At 44.4% G+C, this 16,324-nt stretch overlaps 1 protein-coding gene across 1 annotated transcript; it reads left to right on the top strand.

Moving 5' to 3' along the window:
• The first annotated feature begins 14,356 nt into the window (after window positions 1–14,356).
• Window positions 14,357–15,893, top strand: LOC103231848 (farnesyl pyrophosphate synthase-like). The gene is made up of 2 exons (XM_007991459.3): window positions 14,357–14,813; window positions 15,274–15,893. The coding sequence occupies exons 1-2, from the start codon at window positions 14,375–14,377 to the stop codon at window positions 15,891–15,893; spliced, it is 1,059 nt and encodes a 352-aa protein (XP_007989650.3). The 5' UTR covers window positions 14,357–14,374.
• The last annotated feature ends 431 nt before the right edge of the window (window positions 15,894–16,324 follow it).

The raw sequence follows: 16,324 nt of genomic DNA on the forward strand, positions 1-16,324 counted from the left end.
TTGAGACCAGCCTGGCCAACATGGTGAAACTCCATCTCTACTAAAAATACAAAAGTTAGTCTGGCATGGTGACTCACACCTGTAATCCCAGCAGTTTGGGAGGCTGAGGCGGGTGGATCACTTGAGTCTAGGAGTTCGAGACCAGCCATGGCCAACATGGTGAAACCCCATCTCTACTAAAGATACAAAAAATTAGCCAGGCGTGGTGGCAGGCGCCTGTAATCCCAGCTACTTGTGAGGCTGAGGCAGAAGAATTGCTTGAACCTGGGAGGCGGAGGTTGCAGTGAGCCAAGATCGTGCCACTGCACTCCAGCCTGGGCAACAAGAGCGAAACTGTCTCAAAAACAAAACGACAACAACAACAAACAAACAAACAAAAGTTAGCTGTGCATGGTGGTGGGCACCTGTAATCCCAGCTACTTGGGAGGCTGAGACAAGATAATTGCTTGTACCCAGGAGTTGGAGGTTGCAGTGAGCTGAGATCGCGCCACTGTACTCCAGCCTGGGAGACAGAGCTAGATTCTGTCTCAAAAAAAGAAAAAAAGAGAAAGGAAAAAAGCATAAGAGATTACAGATGTTATGCTAAGACATCACTGCCTCTATGAAAATACTTGTGGCTTTAAGGGGCTGTCCAAGGGGACATGCTACCTACAGCCAAGTGATCCTTGATGATCTCAGGCTGACTTTGTGAATGAATTATCATCCAGAGGTGGTTAATACTGAAGGAAATGAAAAGCTGGATGTTTACTCTTTTTACGGAAGATAGGTCGAGAGGGTTGGGGTTAGGTGTGAGAAAAAATGATTTTATTTTGAGGATAACATAGATTATTAAGGCAATTTTGGATCAAACTTTCTTGTAGCTCTTAGTGGATCATCAAATTGTCATCTTTCTGAGACAATTTAGACACAGATTTATTTCACGTTAGGAGACTAAGCAAAATAAGAGTGCTTCCAGTCACAGTGACATTTGGTATGGATTTGCTTTGTTTGCAGCATATCCAATATTCTAAGTTCAATTTACAAAAAGAAAGAAAAGTGTGCAGGGGTGGGGATGTGGAAAGTACATTATGAAAGAACTTTTTAATGTAATTTTAACAGCACCTTTCAAATTTAGTTTACATAACAAGCTGTTTTCTAGTATGTTTGGATTAGGGGTCAGTAAACTATAGCCTGTAGACCAAATCTACCCTGCTGTCTGTTTTTGTAAATAAAGTTTTATTGGAACACAGCCACACTGCCCATTTGTTTACATATTGTCCATGGCTGCTTTTGTGCAACAACAGCAGAGCTGAAGAGTTGCCACGGGGACCATATGGACTGCAAAGCCTAAAATATTTGCTATCTGGTCCTTTTTAAAAAAGCTTGCTGACTCTTGGTGTAGATTATGATTAGGTTTGCAAAAATTCGATTATACACATAGCGTTTGATATGAGGTGCAGTTTGATTTTACTCAGTTGCAAGGTTCATGCAGAATTTAATGTGGAGGTAAGTTTTATAGGCTAAAGACTAAATTTTCATGGCAGTGAAAGCCTAAGTAAGTAGTTGTCTCATAACTTCTGTCCTTTTTTAGTTACGGCAGCTAAATATAGTGCTGACTAAGTAATCCACACAAATCATTTTATGTTGAATTAGATTATTTTATTCAAAAAAATTTTTTTGAGATGCAGTTTCACTCTTGTTGCCCAGGCTGGAGTGCAATGGCACGACCTCGGCTCACCACAACCTCCGCCTCCCGGGTTCAAGTGATTCTCCTGCCTCAGCCTCCCAAATAGCTGGGATTACAGGCATGCGCCACTACGCCTGGCTAATTTTTGTATTTTTAGTAGAGACGGGGTTTCGCCACGTTGGCCAGGCTGACCACTATTTATTGACAAGACTTTTTTTCTCCACTGAATTTCTTTTGTACCTTGGTTGAAAAATCATGTGACCATATGTCCTACACCTTACAGCTGTGTAACACTTTATAGTTTTCCAAGCTCTTTAATGTTCATTTCACTCATATGAAAACTTTGTGAGGTGGGCAGGGCAGGTATTACTAACCACATTTCACAGATATGAAAGCGTGTTCAGAGAGGTTAGTAGCTTGTTTAAACTCATACAGTTATAAGTGGCAGACAGGATATCATTGCTTTATATCCTGCTTCCTTTTTTTTTTTTTTCCTGAGACAGAGTCTGACCTGTTGCCCAGGCTGGAGTGCAATGGCGTGATCTCGGTTCACTGCAACCTCTGTCTCCCAGGTTCAAGCGATTCTCCTGCCTCAGCCTCCTGAGTAGCTGGCATTACAGGTGTGCACCACCAAACCTGGCTAATTTTTGTATTTTTAGTAGAGATGGGGTTTCACCATGTTGGTCAGGCTTGTCTTGAACTCCTGACCTCGTGATCTGCCCGCCCCGGCCTCCCAAAGTGCTAGGATTACAGGCATGAGCCACTGCACCGGGACCTATATACTGCTTTCTATCTTGTGGTCGTAGTGTATAGCTTTTATTTATTTCAACCTGCAGTTGTTTGCAGAACATCTGAAATTCTTTGTGACAGCTGGAATTTAACATGTCTTTTTTTTTTTTTTTTTTTTTTTTTTAAATGGAGTCTCTCTCTGTCACCCAGGCTGGAGTGTGTTGGTGCAATCTCAGCTCACTGCAACCTCCGCCTCCAGGGTTCAAGTGATTCTCCTGCCTCAGCCTCCCAAGTAGCTGTGATTACAGGCAGGTGCTACCATGCTCGGCTAATTTTTGTATTTTTAGTACAGACAGGGTATCGCCATGTTGCCAGGCTGGTCTTGAACTCCTGACCTCGTGATCCACCCGCCTCAGCCTCCCAAAGTGCTGGGATTACAGGTGTGAGCCACCGTGCTGCCCTCAACATGTCTAAATGTAACTAATCTCTGGCTGTTTCTCCCTCCCCCCGTCAAATCTGCGTTTCTTCAGTCACTGAGGCTGAAAACATTAGCTTAAGTCTTTACCTTCTGTTTTATTTTCCTCACCCTCTGCAACCAATCAGACATTGAATACTGTACTGCTGGCCAGTTTCCTCTGTACCGTGCCTTACAGCTGACTCTTCCACTGGGACTTGCCCCACTGCTGGCCCCATACTTTTGGATCTGAATCACAGCACAACTCTCTTTTTCTCTAGACCAGTGGCTCTCTACTCTGGCTGCATATTGCAGTCTGCTGGGGAGTTCACTCTCTCTCTGTCTTTCCTTTCCTCTTTTTCTTTCTTTTTTTTGTTTTTGAGACGGAGTCTTGCTCTTTTGTCCAGGCTGGAGTGCAGTGGCATGATCTCGGCTCACTGCAATCTCCGCCTCCCAGGTTCAAGCAATGCCTTTGCCTCAGCCTCCCGAGTAGCTGGGATTACAGGTGCCCACCACCATGCCCAGCTAATTTTTTGTAGTTTTAGTAGAGACGAGGTTTCACCATCTTGGCCAGGCTGGTCTTGAACTCCTGACCTCGTGATCCACCTGCCTTGGCCTCCCAAAGTGCTGGGATTACAGGCTAGAGCCACCACGCTTGGCCCCTTCCCTCTTTTTCTGCCCCCCTCTCTTGCCCTCCCAGCTTCTCTCCTTCTCCCCTCTTTCTCTTTTTGTTCCTTCCCTCCCTCCCTCCCTTCCTTCCTTCCCTCCTTCCTTCCCCTTCCTTCCTTTCTTCCCTCCTTCCTTCCTTCCCCTTCCTTCCTTCCCTCCTTCCTTCCCCTTCCTTCCTTTCTTCCCTCCTTCCTTCCTTCCCCTTCCTTCCCCTTCCTTCCTTCCTTCCCTCCTTCCTTCCTTCCCTCCTTCCTTCCTTCCTTCCCCCCTCCCTTCCTTCCTTCCCCCCTTCCTTCCTTCCCCCCTCCTTCCTTCCTTCCTCCCCCCTTCCCTTCTTCCCCTTTCCTTCTTCGTTCCTTTCTCTTTCTTCCTTTTATTGAGATATAATTCACATAGCATAAAATTCACCCTTTTAAAGTGTACAGCTCAGTGATATTTTTAGTATATCACCAAGTTGCACAACCATCACCACTATCTAATTCCGGAATATTTTCATCACTCCCAAAGAAACCTCATACCCCTTAGCAGTCATTCACCTGAAGAGCTTTGAAAAAGTATTAGTACCTGGGCACCACTCCTGGAGATTTTAACTTATTTGGCCTGGGTAGGGCTGGGGCATCGGGATTTTTATAAAGCTCCCTGAGTAATTCTAATATGCAGTGAGGGTAGAGAACCACTGTGTCTAGGACCTTTCCATTGGAGTCCATTCCCTGTATGCTGGAAGATACAGCTTCCTAGTACATTTTATACTTTTATTAAGTCATCCTCAGCTCAAAAACCTTCAAACCTTTGTCTGTTTGCTAGAATAAAATCCATCCTGGCATTTAAATCCTCCTGGGACTGGTTCCCCATTTCATACCTGTCTGTCTTGTCATCTTCTTTCCCCTGCTCTGCCTCAGCCTAACTGGCTCAATTCTAGCTTATTAAGCCCCCCAAAATGTGACAAATTGTGTTCCATCCTGAGCTCCCACCAGGGATCCTGTGGCTGTCTGAGGCAGGGGAGCTCCTAGAATCAGCTTACTCTTTGTGGAAAGACATAGGGTGCTCTTCGGGATTTTTTTCTTTTTCTTTCTTTTTCTAAATGGAAAATTTAAAAATAATTGTACATATTTATGGGGTACATAGTGATGTTTCAATACATATAATACATACATAGGGATCAAATTAAGGTAATTGGCATATTCATCTTCTTAAATATCTATCATTTCTTTGTATTGGGAACATTCAATATCCTCCTCCTGACTATCAGAAACTATATAATATATTGTCACTAACTATAGTCCTGGAATGTTTAATTACCTCAGAGCAATTTGGAATGATTAACCAAAAACCCAACTATATTTTAAGTAATATTAAGAAAAAAAATCACACCCAGTAGCAAACATATCCCTAAGAAAGCACAACTGTTTTCTTTTTTTTTTTTTTTGGAGACGGAATCTTGCTCTGTCGCTCAGGCTGCAGTGCAGTGGTGTGATCTTGGCTCACTGTAACCTCCACCTCCCGGGCTCTAGTGATTCTCCCACCTCAGCCTCCCGAGTAGCAGGGACTACAGGTGCGCATCACCATTCCCGGCTAATTTTTGTATTTTTAGTAGAGATGGGGTGTCACTATGTTGGCCAGGCTAGTCTCAAACTCCTGATCTTAAGTGATCCACCCACCTCGACCTCTCCAAGTGCTAGGATTACAGGTGTGAGCCACCACACCTGGCTGTTTTCTCTTAATATTTCATTTATACTTTTTAAAATTTCATTGACTTCTAGGAGATAAGCAGTAGCAAGCAAGCACAGGAAAACAATTTATAAGAAATTTTATCTGCTAGCAACTTATTCTTGCGTGTGTGTGTGTATGTGTGTGTGTGTGTGTGTGAGAGAGAGAGAGGGAGAGAGAAATCGGGGAAAAAAACTGCCCTGCTGGGTAGTCTTTGTTAGAAGTTACCCCAGGCCCCCACCCAGGCCCACCACACGCCTCAGGGATGTGGAGGGCATGTCCTGCCTTTCCCGTTTTAAATCCTCCAGAGGGAGGGAGATGCCCTTCTTTAAAAAAAAAAACAAAAATTATATATATATCACACATTTTTTTTTTTTTGAGACAGAGTCTCACTCTGTTACCCAGGCTGCAGTGCAGTGGTGCGATCCTGGCTCACTGCAACCTCTGCCTCCCGGGTTCAAGTGATTCTCCAGCCTCAGCCTCCCGAGTAGCTGGGATTACAGGTGCCCGCCACTACACCCGGCTAATTTTTTGTATTTTTAGTAGAGGCGGGGTTTCGCCACATTGGCCAGGCTAGTCTCAAACTCCTGACCTCAGGTAATATGCCCACCTGGGCCTCCCAAAGTTCTGGGATTTCAGGCATGAGCCACCTCACCCAGCCGTTTGCAGCCCCTCTGAATAGCCATCTTGACATAGGCCAAAGAAGTATACTATGGGGTGCAATCAGTTTGGTTTCCTTCATAATGTTGTCGTTTGAACCGGAGTGATTCTATCTTGAACAGGGGTTGTGTAAAATAAGGCTGAGACCTATTGGGCTCTGTTTCTAGAAGGTTGGGCATTCTAAGTCACAGGGTGAGACGGAGAGTCGGCACAAGATGTAACTCATAAACACCTTGCTGATAAAACAGGTTGTGGTAAAGAAGCTGGAAAACCCACCAAAATCAAGATGGTGATGAAAGTGACCCCTGGTCGTCCTCACTGCTCATTATACACTAATCATAATTCATTAGCATGCTGAAAGACACTCTTACCAGAGCCAGGACAGTCTACAAATGCCATGGCAACGTCAGGAAGTTATCATATATTGTCTAAAAAGGGAAGGAATCCTCAGTTATGGGAATTGCCCACCCCTTTCCCGGAAAACTCATGAATAGCTCACCCCTTGTTTAGCATATAATCAAGAAATAACCATAACATTGGCCAACCAGTAGCTCATGCGGCTGCTCTGCCTATGGAGTAGCCATTCTTTTACTCCTTTACTTTCTTAATAAACTTGCTTTCACTTCATGGACTTACCCCAAAGTCTTTCTTGTGCGGGATTCAATAACCCTCTCTTGGGGTTTGATCAGGACCCCTTTCCAGCAACACGTAGGGTAAAATCTCAGCCCTTCAGTTTTTGAGAAATACATGTAAATCGCTGAATGCAGTTCTTGACATGTACACAGCAGTTTCTCAATACATGGTAACTACACGTGTAATGATGAATGATGATGAAATGGCAGAGTGTTGGTGTCAGCTGGTAACCCCGTTACTCCTCCCCTCCAAATAAGGAAGCATGAGAAGCCTAGGAGCAGTTAGTGGAGGGAAAATAAGCAGGGATAGCCATGTCAAGGAGCCCTGGTGCACTGGGGGGAAAGATAATTTTATCAATGGCCAGAAACTCAGCTTCTCAGGCCCCAGGCAACAGCTTCTCTCTCCAACTCTGCTTTCTGAATTTCAGGACTTGGGGAAGAAATAAAGGGAGTGTGTGGGAGACAGGGGCCTCAGCACAACAGGGATTTCAAGAAGTTGAACCTTGTTGGAAGGACACTTGGGAAGGATGGACCAGAGCCCTAGGCTCCAACATCAACTGTATCTGGGCTGAGGCTACAATGAACCTGCCAGCTTGGCTCATCCTCTAGAGGGAAATCACCCCATAGCTTCCATTAGGAGAGGTGCTCAGGGTTCATTCCCATCTAATGGAATAAGTCCTGCCCATGGTCCCCAGGAGATCATAATCAAGGGGAGTTTCTTGTGAGCACACAATGAATCAGGCATGCCGAGGAGGGCAAGGCCCCTGCTCTCCCAGCAAGAGCTCTTGACTTTGTTTTTTGCTGATTCATCTTAGTAAGAAGTTTGTGTGTGATGACATAAAGAGCTGGCTCCTCACGGCCCCATCTTTCCTCCTGAGGAGAGCTGCCTCCACTTCCCCTTTCAGACTCTTCTAATCTTTTGGACTTACAGTGTGGGCACACTACAGTCCAGAGTTGCCACTTGTGTTCTAGATCCACTTCTGCCCTGTACCTGTGTGTGATTGAAACTGCCTTTGCAAAATTATGACTGAGACAGTGAAAGAGATCTAACATAGTCGACTCCATCTTACTTCTAACCTTCAAGCTGTCTTTGTTCATTCTTGGGCATAGGCTGAACTAACTTTGGAAGAAGCTTAGTTATAGTTTATAGTTTAAAACAAAGATGATAACAGCCCTTTCCCAAAGCAGACCTTCTTCTTGCCTGGAAACTAGATTGACTTTTTAGGACTAACATTAGCCGTAAGATTGGAAATTATAGTTTAGGAGCCATGCAGCTGGAGGCTACAAGATTCTGACCCTCCCTAAACTGCTCCTGAGATCAGTGCTAGAGACATTTTGCAGACCCTGCATTTGATGGATCTGCTGGCGCCACCCAGATCGAAACACTGGCTCATCTGATCTTGTGGTGCCCACCCAGGAACTCAGTTCAAGAAGACAGCTTTGACTCTCTATGATTTCATCTCTGACCTGACCAATCAGCACTTCTGGCTCACTAGCTCCCCCACTGCCACCCCACCAAGTTGTCCTTAAAAACTCCGCTCCCTTGCCAGGCGGAGTGGCTCACACCTATAATCCCAGCACTTTTTTGGGAGGCTGAGGCGGGTGGATCACTTGAGGTCAGGAGTTCGAGACCAGCTTGGCCAACATGGTGAAACCCGTCTCTACTAAAATTACAAAAATTAGCTGGACGTGGTGGCACATTCCTGTAATCCCAGCTACTCGGGAGGCTGAGGCAGGAGAATCGCTTGAACCCAGGAGGGGGAGGTTGCAGTGAGCCGAGATTGTGCCACTGCACTCCACCCTGGGTGACAAAGCGAGACTCCCTCTCAAAAAAACAAAACACAAAACAAAACAAAACTCTGCTCCCCGAATGCTCAGGGAGATTGATTTGAGTAATAATGAAACTCCCGTCTCCCGCACAGCTGGCTCTGCGTGAATTACTTTCTCTATTGCAATTCCCCTGTCTTGATAAATTGACTCTGTCTAGGCAGCGGGCAAGGTGAAACCCTTGGGCGGTTACACTAGTGGCACATCATGGAATCTCTGTGTTCAAGATTTCTCGTTACACAATAGACAGGGCTAATGCTGTCTACTCTAAGTCCCTGGGACAGGGAATCGTCAACTATTGAACGTGTGTGATGGTCCTATGCACGTATCAGGTATTAATTCTTTGGTTTCTGGACTGAGTTTTCCCTTGTTCCTTGACTTCCTCAAAGCTGCCTGTGTCTGCTGCCTCTCCTAACCTCATAGTTCTTAGGTTTTTCCCTTCCTGTTCTGCAAAGAGACTTTAGGCAACCCACAGATGTCTTGGAAAACAAGTGTCCTCTAATTAGGCCCTTTTATTTTTTCTTCCAAAAAAGACAGACTCAAAGTGCAGCTATCCCAGAGAAAAGGGGAAGTGGTGCCTGAACTTCCCACCCAGACCCAGATGACTTGATGCCCTTGTCCCAAAACTTGGAATGAGGGGTGCTGGAGGGGGAAAATAGAAGGAGTGATGTGGGGGTGGGAGCCACTCCTCAGCTCAAACCCCTCCCACAGCCTGCCATCCCACTCAGATTAAAGGCCAGATTCCTTACAATGGCCTCCAAGGACCTGCACAATGATATCCATGTCACCTCTCTGTCCTTATTTGCTGTTTTTCCCCCATTCATTCTGTTCCCGCTACACTGGCTGCTCCGCCAACAGACCCGGCTTACTTCTCACGCAGGGCTTTTCCACTGGTGTTTCTGCTGCTAGGAGTGCTCTTCTCCCCATAGCCACATGGTTTGATTCTTCACGTCTTTCAGGTCTTTGGCAAAATGTCACCTCCTCAGGGAAGACTTCTCTGTGACCATCCTATTTAAAATTGCAGGCTGGACGTGATGGCTCACACCTATAATCCCAGCACTTTGTGAGGCTGAGGCGGGTGGATCACCTGAGATCAGGAGTTTGAGACCAGCCTGACCAACACCGAGGAACCCCATCTCTACTAAAAATACAAAATTACTCAAATGTCCATCAATGATAGACTGGATTAAGAAAATGTGGCACATATACACCATGGAATACTATGCAGCCATAAAAAAGGATGAGTTCATGTCCTTTGCAGGAACACGGATGAAGCTGGAAACCATCATTCTCAGCAAACTATCGCAAGGACAGAAAACCAAACACCACATGTGCTCACTCACTCGTAGGTGGGAATTGAACAATGAGAACACTTGGACACGGGGCAGGGAATATCACACACTGGGGCCTCTTGGGGGGTCAGGGACTGGGGGAGGGATAGCATTAGGAGAAATACCTAATGTAAATGATAAGTTGATGGGTGTAGCAAACTAATATGGCACATGTATACCTATGTATCAAACCTGCACATTGTGCACATGTACCCTAGAACTTAAAGTATAATAAAAATAAATAAATAAAAATAAAAATACAAAATTAACCAGGCTTGGTGGTGCATGCCTGTAATCCCAGCTACTTAGGAGGCTGAGGCAGAAGAACTGCTTGAACCCGGGAGGTGGAGGTTGCGGTGAGCTGAGATCACACCATTGCACTGCAGCCTGGGCAACAAGAGCAAAACTCCGTCTCAAATAATACATAAATAAAATTAAAAATAAAATAAAATTGCAACCTCCTTCCTCTTTCCCTTGACACTCCCTATCCTCCTTCCCTTGCTTATTTTTCTCCCTAGCATTTGCCAACATCTTTCATGTTAAATATGTGATGTATTTGTTCATCATCCCACTAGAATGGAAGTTCCACAAGGGCATGGGGTTTCTGTCTATTTTGATTACTGCTATGTCTTCAGAGTTGAAAACAGCTCATGGAACCAAATAGATGCTCAGAAAATATCTGTTGAATGAATGAATTAGTAGAAGAGTGAATAGTGCCTTTCCTTCCATTTCCTCAACAATAAGATCTGTGTGAATGGCTGCATGCTGGTGTGTGAATGTGATAGAGAGCCCTAGGAGAAAGGTCATGTTTAATCCCAAATTAGTGGAGAAAGGGAAAGCAAAGCCTCCAGAAATCTGTGAATTACCCAAAGCAGTTCAGATGAATGGAAGGAATTATAGGACAGTGGGTTAGAGACCAGGATTAAAGTCAATCTTTGCCATTAAACGTTTGGGCAAGTTATTTCACCTCTTTGGGCTTCAGTTGTATCACCTGTAAAATGGGGGCAGTGGAATAAATAATCATCAAGCAAAAGTATACAGTGCTTTGTAACTAAAAAATGTCTTTCACATGTATTATTTTAACCAGTATAACCAGTTTGTTAGCTTACTCTAAAAGTAACCCCTTTCTCGATTTGTTTCTTGCTACAAAATTACCCATTTACCTGTTTGCTTTTGAATTCCAAAGGCTAATCTTGAAGCAATCCAGGCATGAAGTGGAACTGGCAGTTGCAATTTTCCTACTTCCAAGAAGAAATTGGTACACAGCTAATCCATAACCTGACCTCCAACGAGATGATGCCAACCAGGCCTCCGGATGGTCAATTACTCAAGCTAGCCATTAGAAAACGACAAGCAGATCTGCAGCCTATGCACACCTTTCCCTTAAAACCCCTTGAGCCAGCCTGTTTGAGGGTTTAAAACCCCTCAAACCCCTTGAGTCATTTGAGCTGACTTTTTGACACTTGAGTGTGGCCATCTCCCAAGCTGCTAGCACTTGAATAAACCCGCTTTCCTTCCATCAAACCTTGCTTCTTGTGTGTCTGGCTTTTCAAGCAGCAAGCAGCTGAACCTGAGTCTGGTTACATTATCTCTGATTCCTGTGAGGTAGCCAGAGCAGGTAGGTAGATGTGAGACCACAAAAAACCTTTTCTTAGTTGTTGCTGCTTGTAACTCCTCCTAAGACCCTTGGGAGGATGGATCCCACACAAGGAGAATACTTTGTTTTCTAAGCAAGTAATGGGGCACAAATTTGGACTTGTAGGAGGGTTACATGGCTTTACGTAAGAACCAGCAGAGATACTAAGGACTAGGCAAGATCTGGCAGCAGAAAGCAGGAGGAGCAAAAGATGGGAGGTGGCAGAGCCCTGCGAGGAGAGGTCAGCAAGAGGCATTCTTGTGGCAAAATGAGCAAGCGGGGCCTGAAAGGGAGAAATAGTAAGAGAAATGGAGCTTGTTCTGTGGGGCATGATGTAAGCACTTTCTACATCTATCTCAGAAAATCCAGGTGGTTTCTGATGCTTTGGCCCAAATGAACTCAGGAGCACAGAAATAGGTGTGGACTCCTGTGTGGAGGCTGCCAGAGGGGAGGGGACAGCCAATGTCTTGGACACATGATGGAGAAAGGAGAGCGAATGCTGTGTTGGAGTAGGGCTCTGGCCCTGAAAGAGAGGCTACTGTGGGCGGCCCCACTTGTTCCTTGACTAACTTCTTAAGGATGTGGTATTGCCTATTGCCCCCCAGGTATCACATAAAGGATCTTATTTGTTATTTTAATTTTTCATCAGTTTGTTATAATTAGACACTCTGTTTCCTTGAGCTTAGTGATTACTTTAAGCAGGAAAGCCTTCTTTGGCTTGATAAAATGGTCATCATGTTAAAACTCGTTAGGGTTAGAATGGAAGAAATCTAGAGCCTTTGCTCGGTGCTTTGACTTAGCAATTCAGTTTTTGATTTTGTACACCTAGGTAAATGAAAAGCGCCTTTAATTCACTTTTGGATATTTAGCACAAAGAGAAAATGACTTTGCATGTCACAGTGTGGCATGGTTCAAACAGAGCAAATGAGAACAAAAGTCAACACTTCCATAGTTGTACACACTTGCAAGAAATAATTTTCATTTAATTTAAAGTGATAAATCTGAGTAATTACGTGATGATTATTCATAAAACGATTAACCAAACTCATATACATTTTGTAGCATCTCATGCATTACTGCAATTGGAGTATTTTAGGAAAATATATTGTTTGAATTTTAAAATAGCACTCCATTGTATTTCAGCAAAAATGGAAAAATGTATCTTGGCTGGTTCTATTTAGTCAATTATTATAATGGAAGGCATTAGATAGTGTCCAAGAAAAACAATTATACATAATATAATGTATACCTGCTTCCAATATGTACTCCCTTATAAACATCCGATGTAATTAAAATATAAATTGGATCTAGAATGGGCATAAAAATCCCTTTAAAAGTACAAGTTTGTCAGGAAGAGATAAAGAACAACAGAAGAATCCTTTCTCCAGTTTCTTTATTTTGTTAAATTCATACATAAGCAGCTTCTTGAGGGTATCTCATGCTTTTACTAGCCATTATTCAGACAAATTTACTCAGACATTTTCCATCTGAGGCAGTAAGGTATAAATAAAACCAAAATGAAGATGGCAAAGTTTGGAGGTGATTTAAAAAACTGGATGTGTTCTTTTTGTTTGTTTCTGTTTTTGTTTTTGTTTTTTTTTTTAATTGAGATGGAGTTTAGTTTCACTCTTGCCGCCCAGGCTGGAGTGCAATGGTGCTATCTCAGCTCATTGCAACCTCTGCCTCCTGGGTTCAAGCGATTCTCCTCCCTCAGCCTCCTGAGTAGCTGGGATTACAGGCACCCACCACCACGCCAGGCTAATTTTTGTATTTTTTTAGTAGAGACAGGGTTTCGCCATGTTGGCCAGGCTGGTCTTTAACTCCTAACCTCAGGTGCTGGGATTACAGGCCACCGCGCCCGGCCAAAGCTGAATGTGTTCTGAACAGTGAAACATGGTGCCTCAGTCTAGTATGTTTGGAGGAATCCACAGACTGGCTTTTAGACACTAAGCTTCACTATGCTAAGCTTCATTAAATGAAGTGAATTATCACGTGGACTGGGGGACACCTTTGAAAAGAAGATTCCTTTCTCAGTAGCTTAGAAGCATTCATTTGCATCCCTTGGATTACCTATATTCTCTTTCAGCACAGCAATTTCCAGCTCACTTTAACAAGTCATTTCATCCTTGGGTAAAAGTGGATTTCCAGATATATTGGGCACTTTTGATCCCTGTTGGCTCAGAGGTCTTCTTTGAAGATCACAGTCAGTGAAAACATTTTTCTGAGGATGACAACAATCCAGAGAATGGCAGGTAACTCTTAGAGCTGGTGTAATAAGCAGTTCATGGTCCCAGATCATTTCCAGATGGGTCAGCAGTCAAGATTAAATGAGCATTTTGAGAATTGATAAAAATGAAAAGTTAATTAATGTCATTATCTTGTCGATGAACATTTAGGTTTCTTGCAGTTTTTTGAATTACAAATAATGTTGCAATGATACTTGTATATATGTTTCCCTGAGCCTATGTATAAGATTTTCTCTAGAATATATTCCCATAAGTAGAATTGCTGGGTCAAAGGGTATATACATCTTCAGTTTTGCTAGATATTATCACGTTGCTCCCTAAGTGCCTATACAATTTAACACTTCTATCAGCAGGACATGACGGTTTCTGTTACCCTACATCCTTGCCAAAACGTGGTATTATCTGAATTTTTAGCTTTTGTCCATCCAATGGGGGAAAATGATATTTTATTACTGTTTTAATTTGCATTTCTCTGATGAATAGTCATATTGGACATCTTTTTGTTGTTGGCTTTTCAAGCTTCCTTTTTATGAGTTACCAATTCATATTCTGCTGGCTTCTTTTCCTCCCGTTGATTTGTAGGAGCTTCTTAAAAATATTCTTTTTAAGTTTTATGTATTGTAAATAGCATCTCCTACTCCACAGAGTTATTTTTCACTTTATTTTTTGGTGCCTTTTATAGTCCAGAAGTATATAACTTTAGTATAGTTGAATTTATTGACCTTTTCCTTTAGAGTTTGTGCCTTTTATATTTGAAGAAATCCTGACTGAGTAGGAACCCACATTCAGGAACAGAGCCCTTTACTCCTCCCTCAGAATGAATGGAGACCAGAAATCAGATGTTTATGCCCAAGGAAAGCAGGATTTCGTTCAGCACTTCTCCCAGATCGTTAGGGTGCTGACTGAGGATGAGATGGGGTACTCAGGGACAGGAGATGCTATTGCCCAGCTCAAGGAGGTCCTGGAATACAATGCCATTGGAGGCAAGTATCACCAGGGTTTGATGGTGCTAGTAGCATCCCGGGAACTGGTGGAGCCGAGGAAACAGGATGCTGATAGTCTCCAGCGGGCCCTGACCATGGGCTGGTTTGTGGAACTGCTGCAAGCTTTCTTCCTGGTGGCAGATGACATCATGGATTCATCCCTCTCCCCCCAGGGACAGATCTGGTGGTATCAGAAGCCTGGCATGGGTTTGGATGCCATCAATGATGCTATGTTTCTGGAAGCATGTATCTACTACCTGCTGAAGCTCTATTGCCCGGAGCAGCCCTATTTTTTCTTTTCTTTCTTTCTCTCTCTCTCTCTCTCTTTTTTCCTTCCTTCCTTCCTTCCTTCCTTCCTTCCTTCCTTCCTTCCTTCCTTCCTTCCTTCCTTCCTTCCTTCCTTCCTCCTTCCTTCCTTCCTTCCTTCCTTCCTTCCTTCCTTCCTTCCTTCCTTCCGATGGAGTTTAACTCTTGGTGCCCAGGCTGGAGTGCAGTGGCGTGAACTCAGCTCACCGCAACCTCCACCTCCCAGGTTCAAGTGATTCTCCTGCCTCAGCCTCCCAAGTAGCTCTGATTACAGGCATGCGCCACCATGCATAGCTGATTTCGTATTTTTAGTAGAGGCGGAGTTTCTCCATGTTGGTCAAGCTGGTCTCGAGCTCCCAACCTCAGATGATCCACCCGCCTCAGTTTTCCAAAGTGCTGGGATTACAGGCGTGAGCCACCGCGCCTGGCCTGGAGCAGCCCTATTACCTGGACCTAATCGAGCTTTTCCTGCAGGGTTCCTATCAGACTGATATTAGACAGACCCTGGACCTCATCACAGCCCCTCAGGGCAATGTGGGTCTTGGCAGATTCACTGAAAAGAGGTACAAATCTATTGTCAAGTACAAGGCAGCTTTCTACTCCTACCTTCCTGTAGCTGCAGCCATGTACATGGCAGGAACTGATGGCGAGAAGAACCATGCCAATGCCAAGAAGATTCTGCTGGACATGGGAGAGTTCTTTCAGATTCAGGATGATTACCTTGACCTCTTCGGGGACCCCATTGTGACCAGCAAAGTTGGCGCTGACATCCAGGACAACAAATGCAGCTGGCTGGTGGTTCAGCGTCTGCAACAGGCTACTCCAGAACAGTACCAGATCCTGAAGAAGAATTACGGGCAGAAGGAGGCCAAGAAGGTGGCCCAGGTGAAGGCACTATATGAGGAGCTGGATCTGCCGGCCGTGTTCTTGCAATATGAGGAAGACAGTTACAGCCACATTATGGGCCTCACTGAACAGTACACAGCACCCCTGACCCCAGCCATCTTTCTGGGGCTGCTGCGCAAAATCTATAAGCAGAAAAAGTAACCTAGAGACTGCAAGGGCGGGGAGAGGAGGCTCTCAATAAATTACTGTGTAACCTAAAAAAAAAAAAAAAAGAAAGAAAAGAAAAGAAAAGAAATCCTTCCCTGCACCACAGTCATAAATATATTTTTCGGCCGGACGCGGGGGCTCACGCCTCTAATCCCAGCACTTTGGGACGCCAAGGTGGGCGGATCACAAGGTCAGGAGATCGAGACCATCCTGGCTAACACGGTGAAACCCCGTCTCTAGTAAAAATACAAAAAATTAGCCGGGCTTGGTGGTGGACGCCTGTAGTCCCAGCTACTCGGGAGGCTGAGGCAGGAGAAGGGCGTGAACCCGGGAGGCAGAGCTTGCAGTGAGCCGAGATTGCACCACTGCACTCCAGCCTGGGTGACAGAGCGAGACTCTGTCTCAAGATAAATAAATAAATAAAT

The sequence above is a fragment of the Chlorocebus sabaeus genome, chromosome X (assembly GCF_047675955.1).
Source record: "Chlorocebus sabaeus isolate Y175 chromosome X, mChlSab1.0.hap1, whole genome shotgun sequence".
Taxonomy (NCBI): Eukaryota; Metazoa; Chordata; class Mammalia; order Primates; family Cercopithecidae; genus Chlorocebus; species Chlorocebus sabaeus.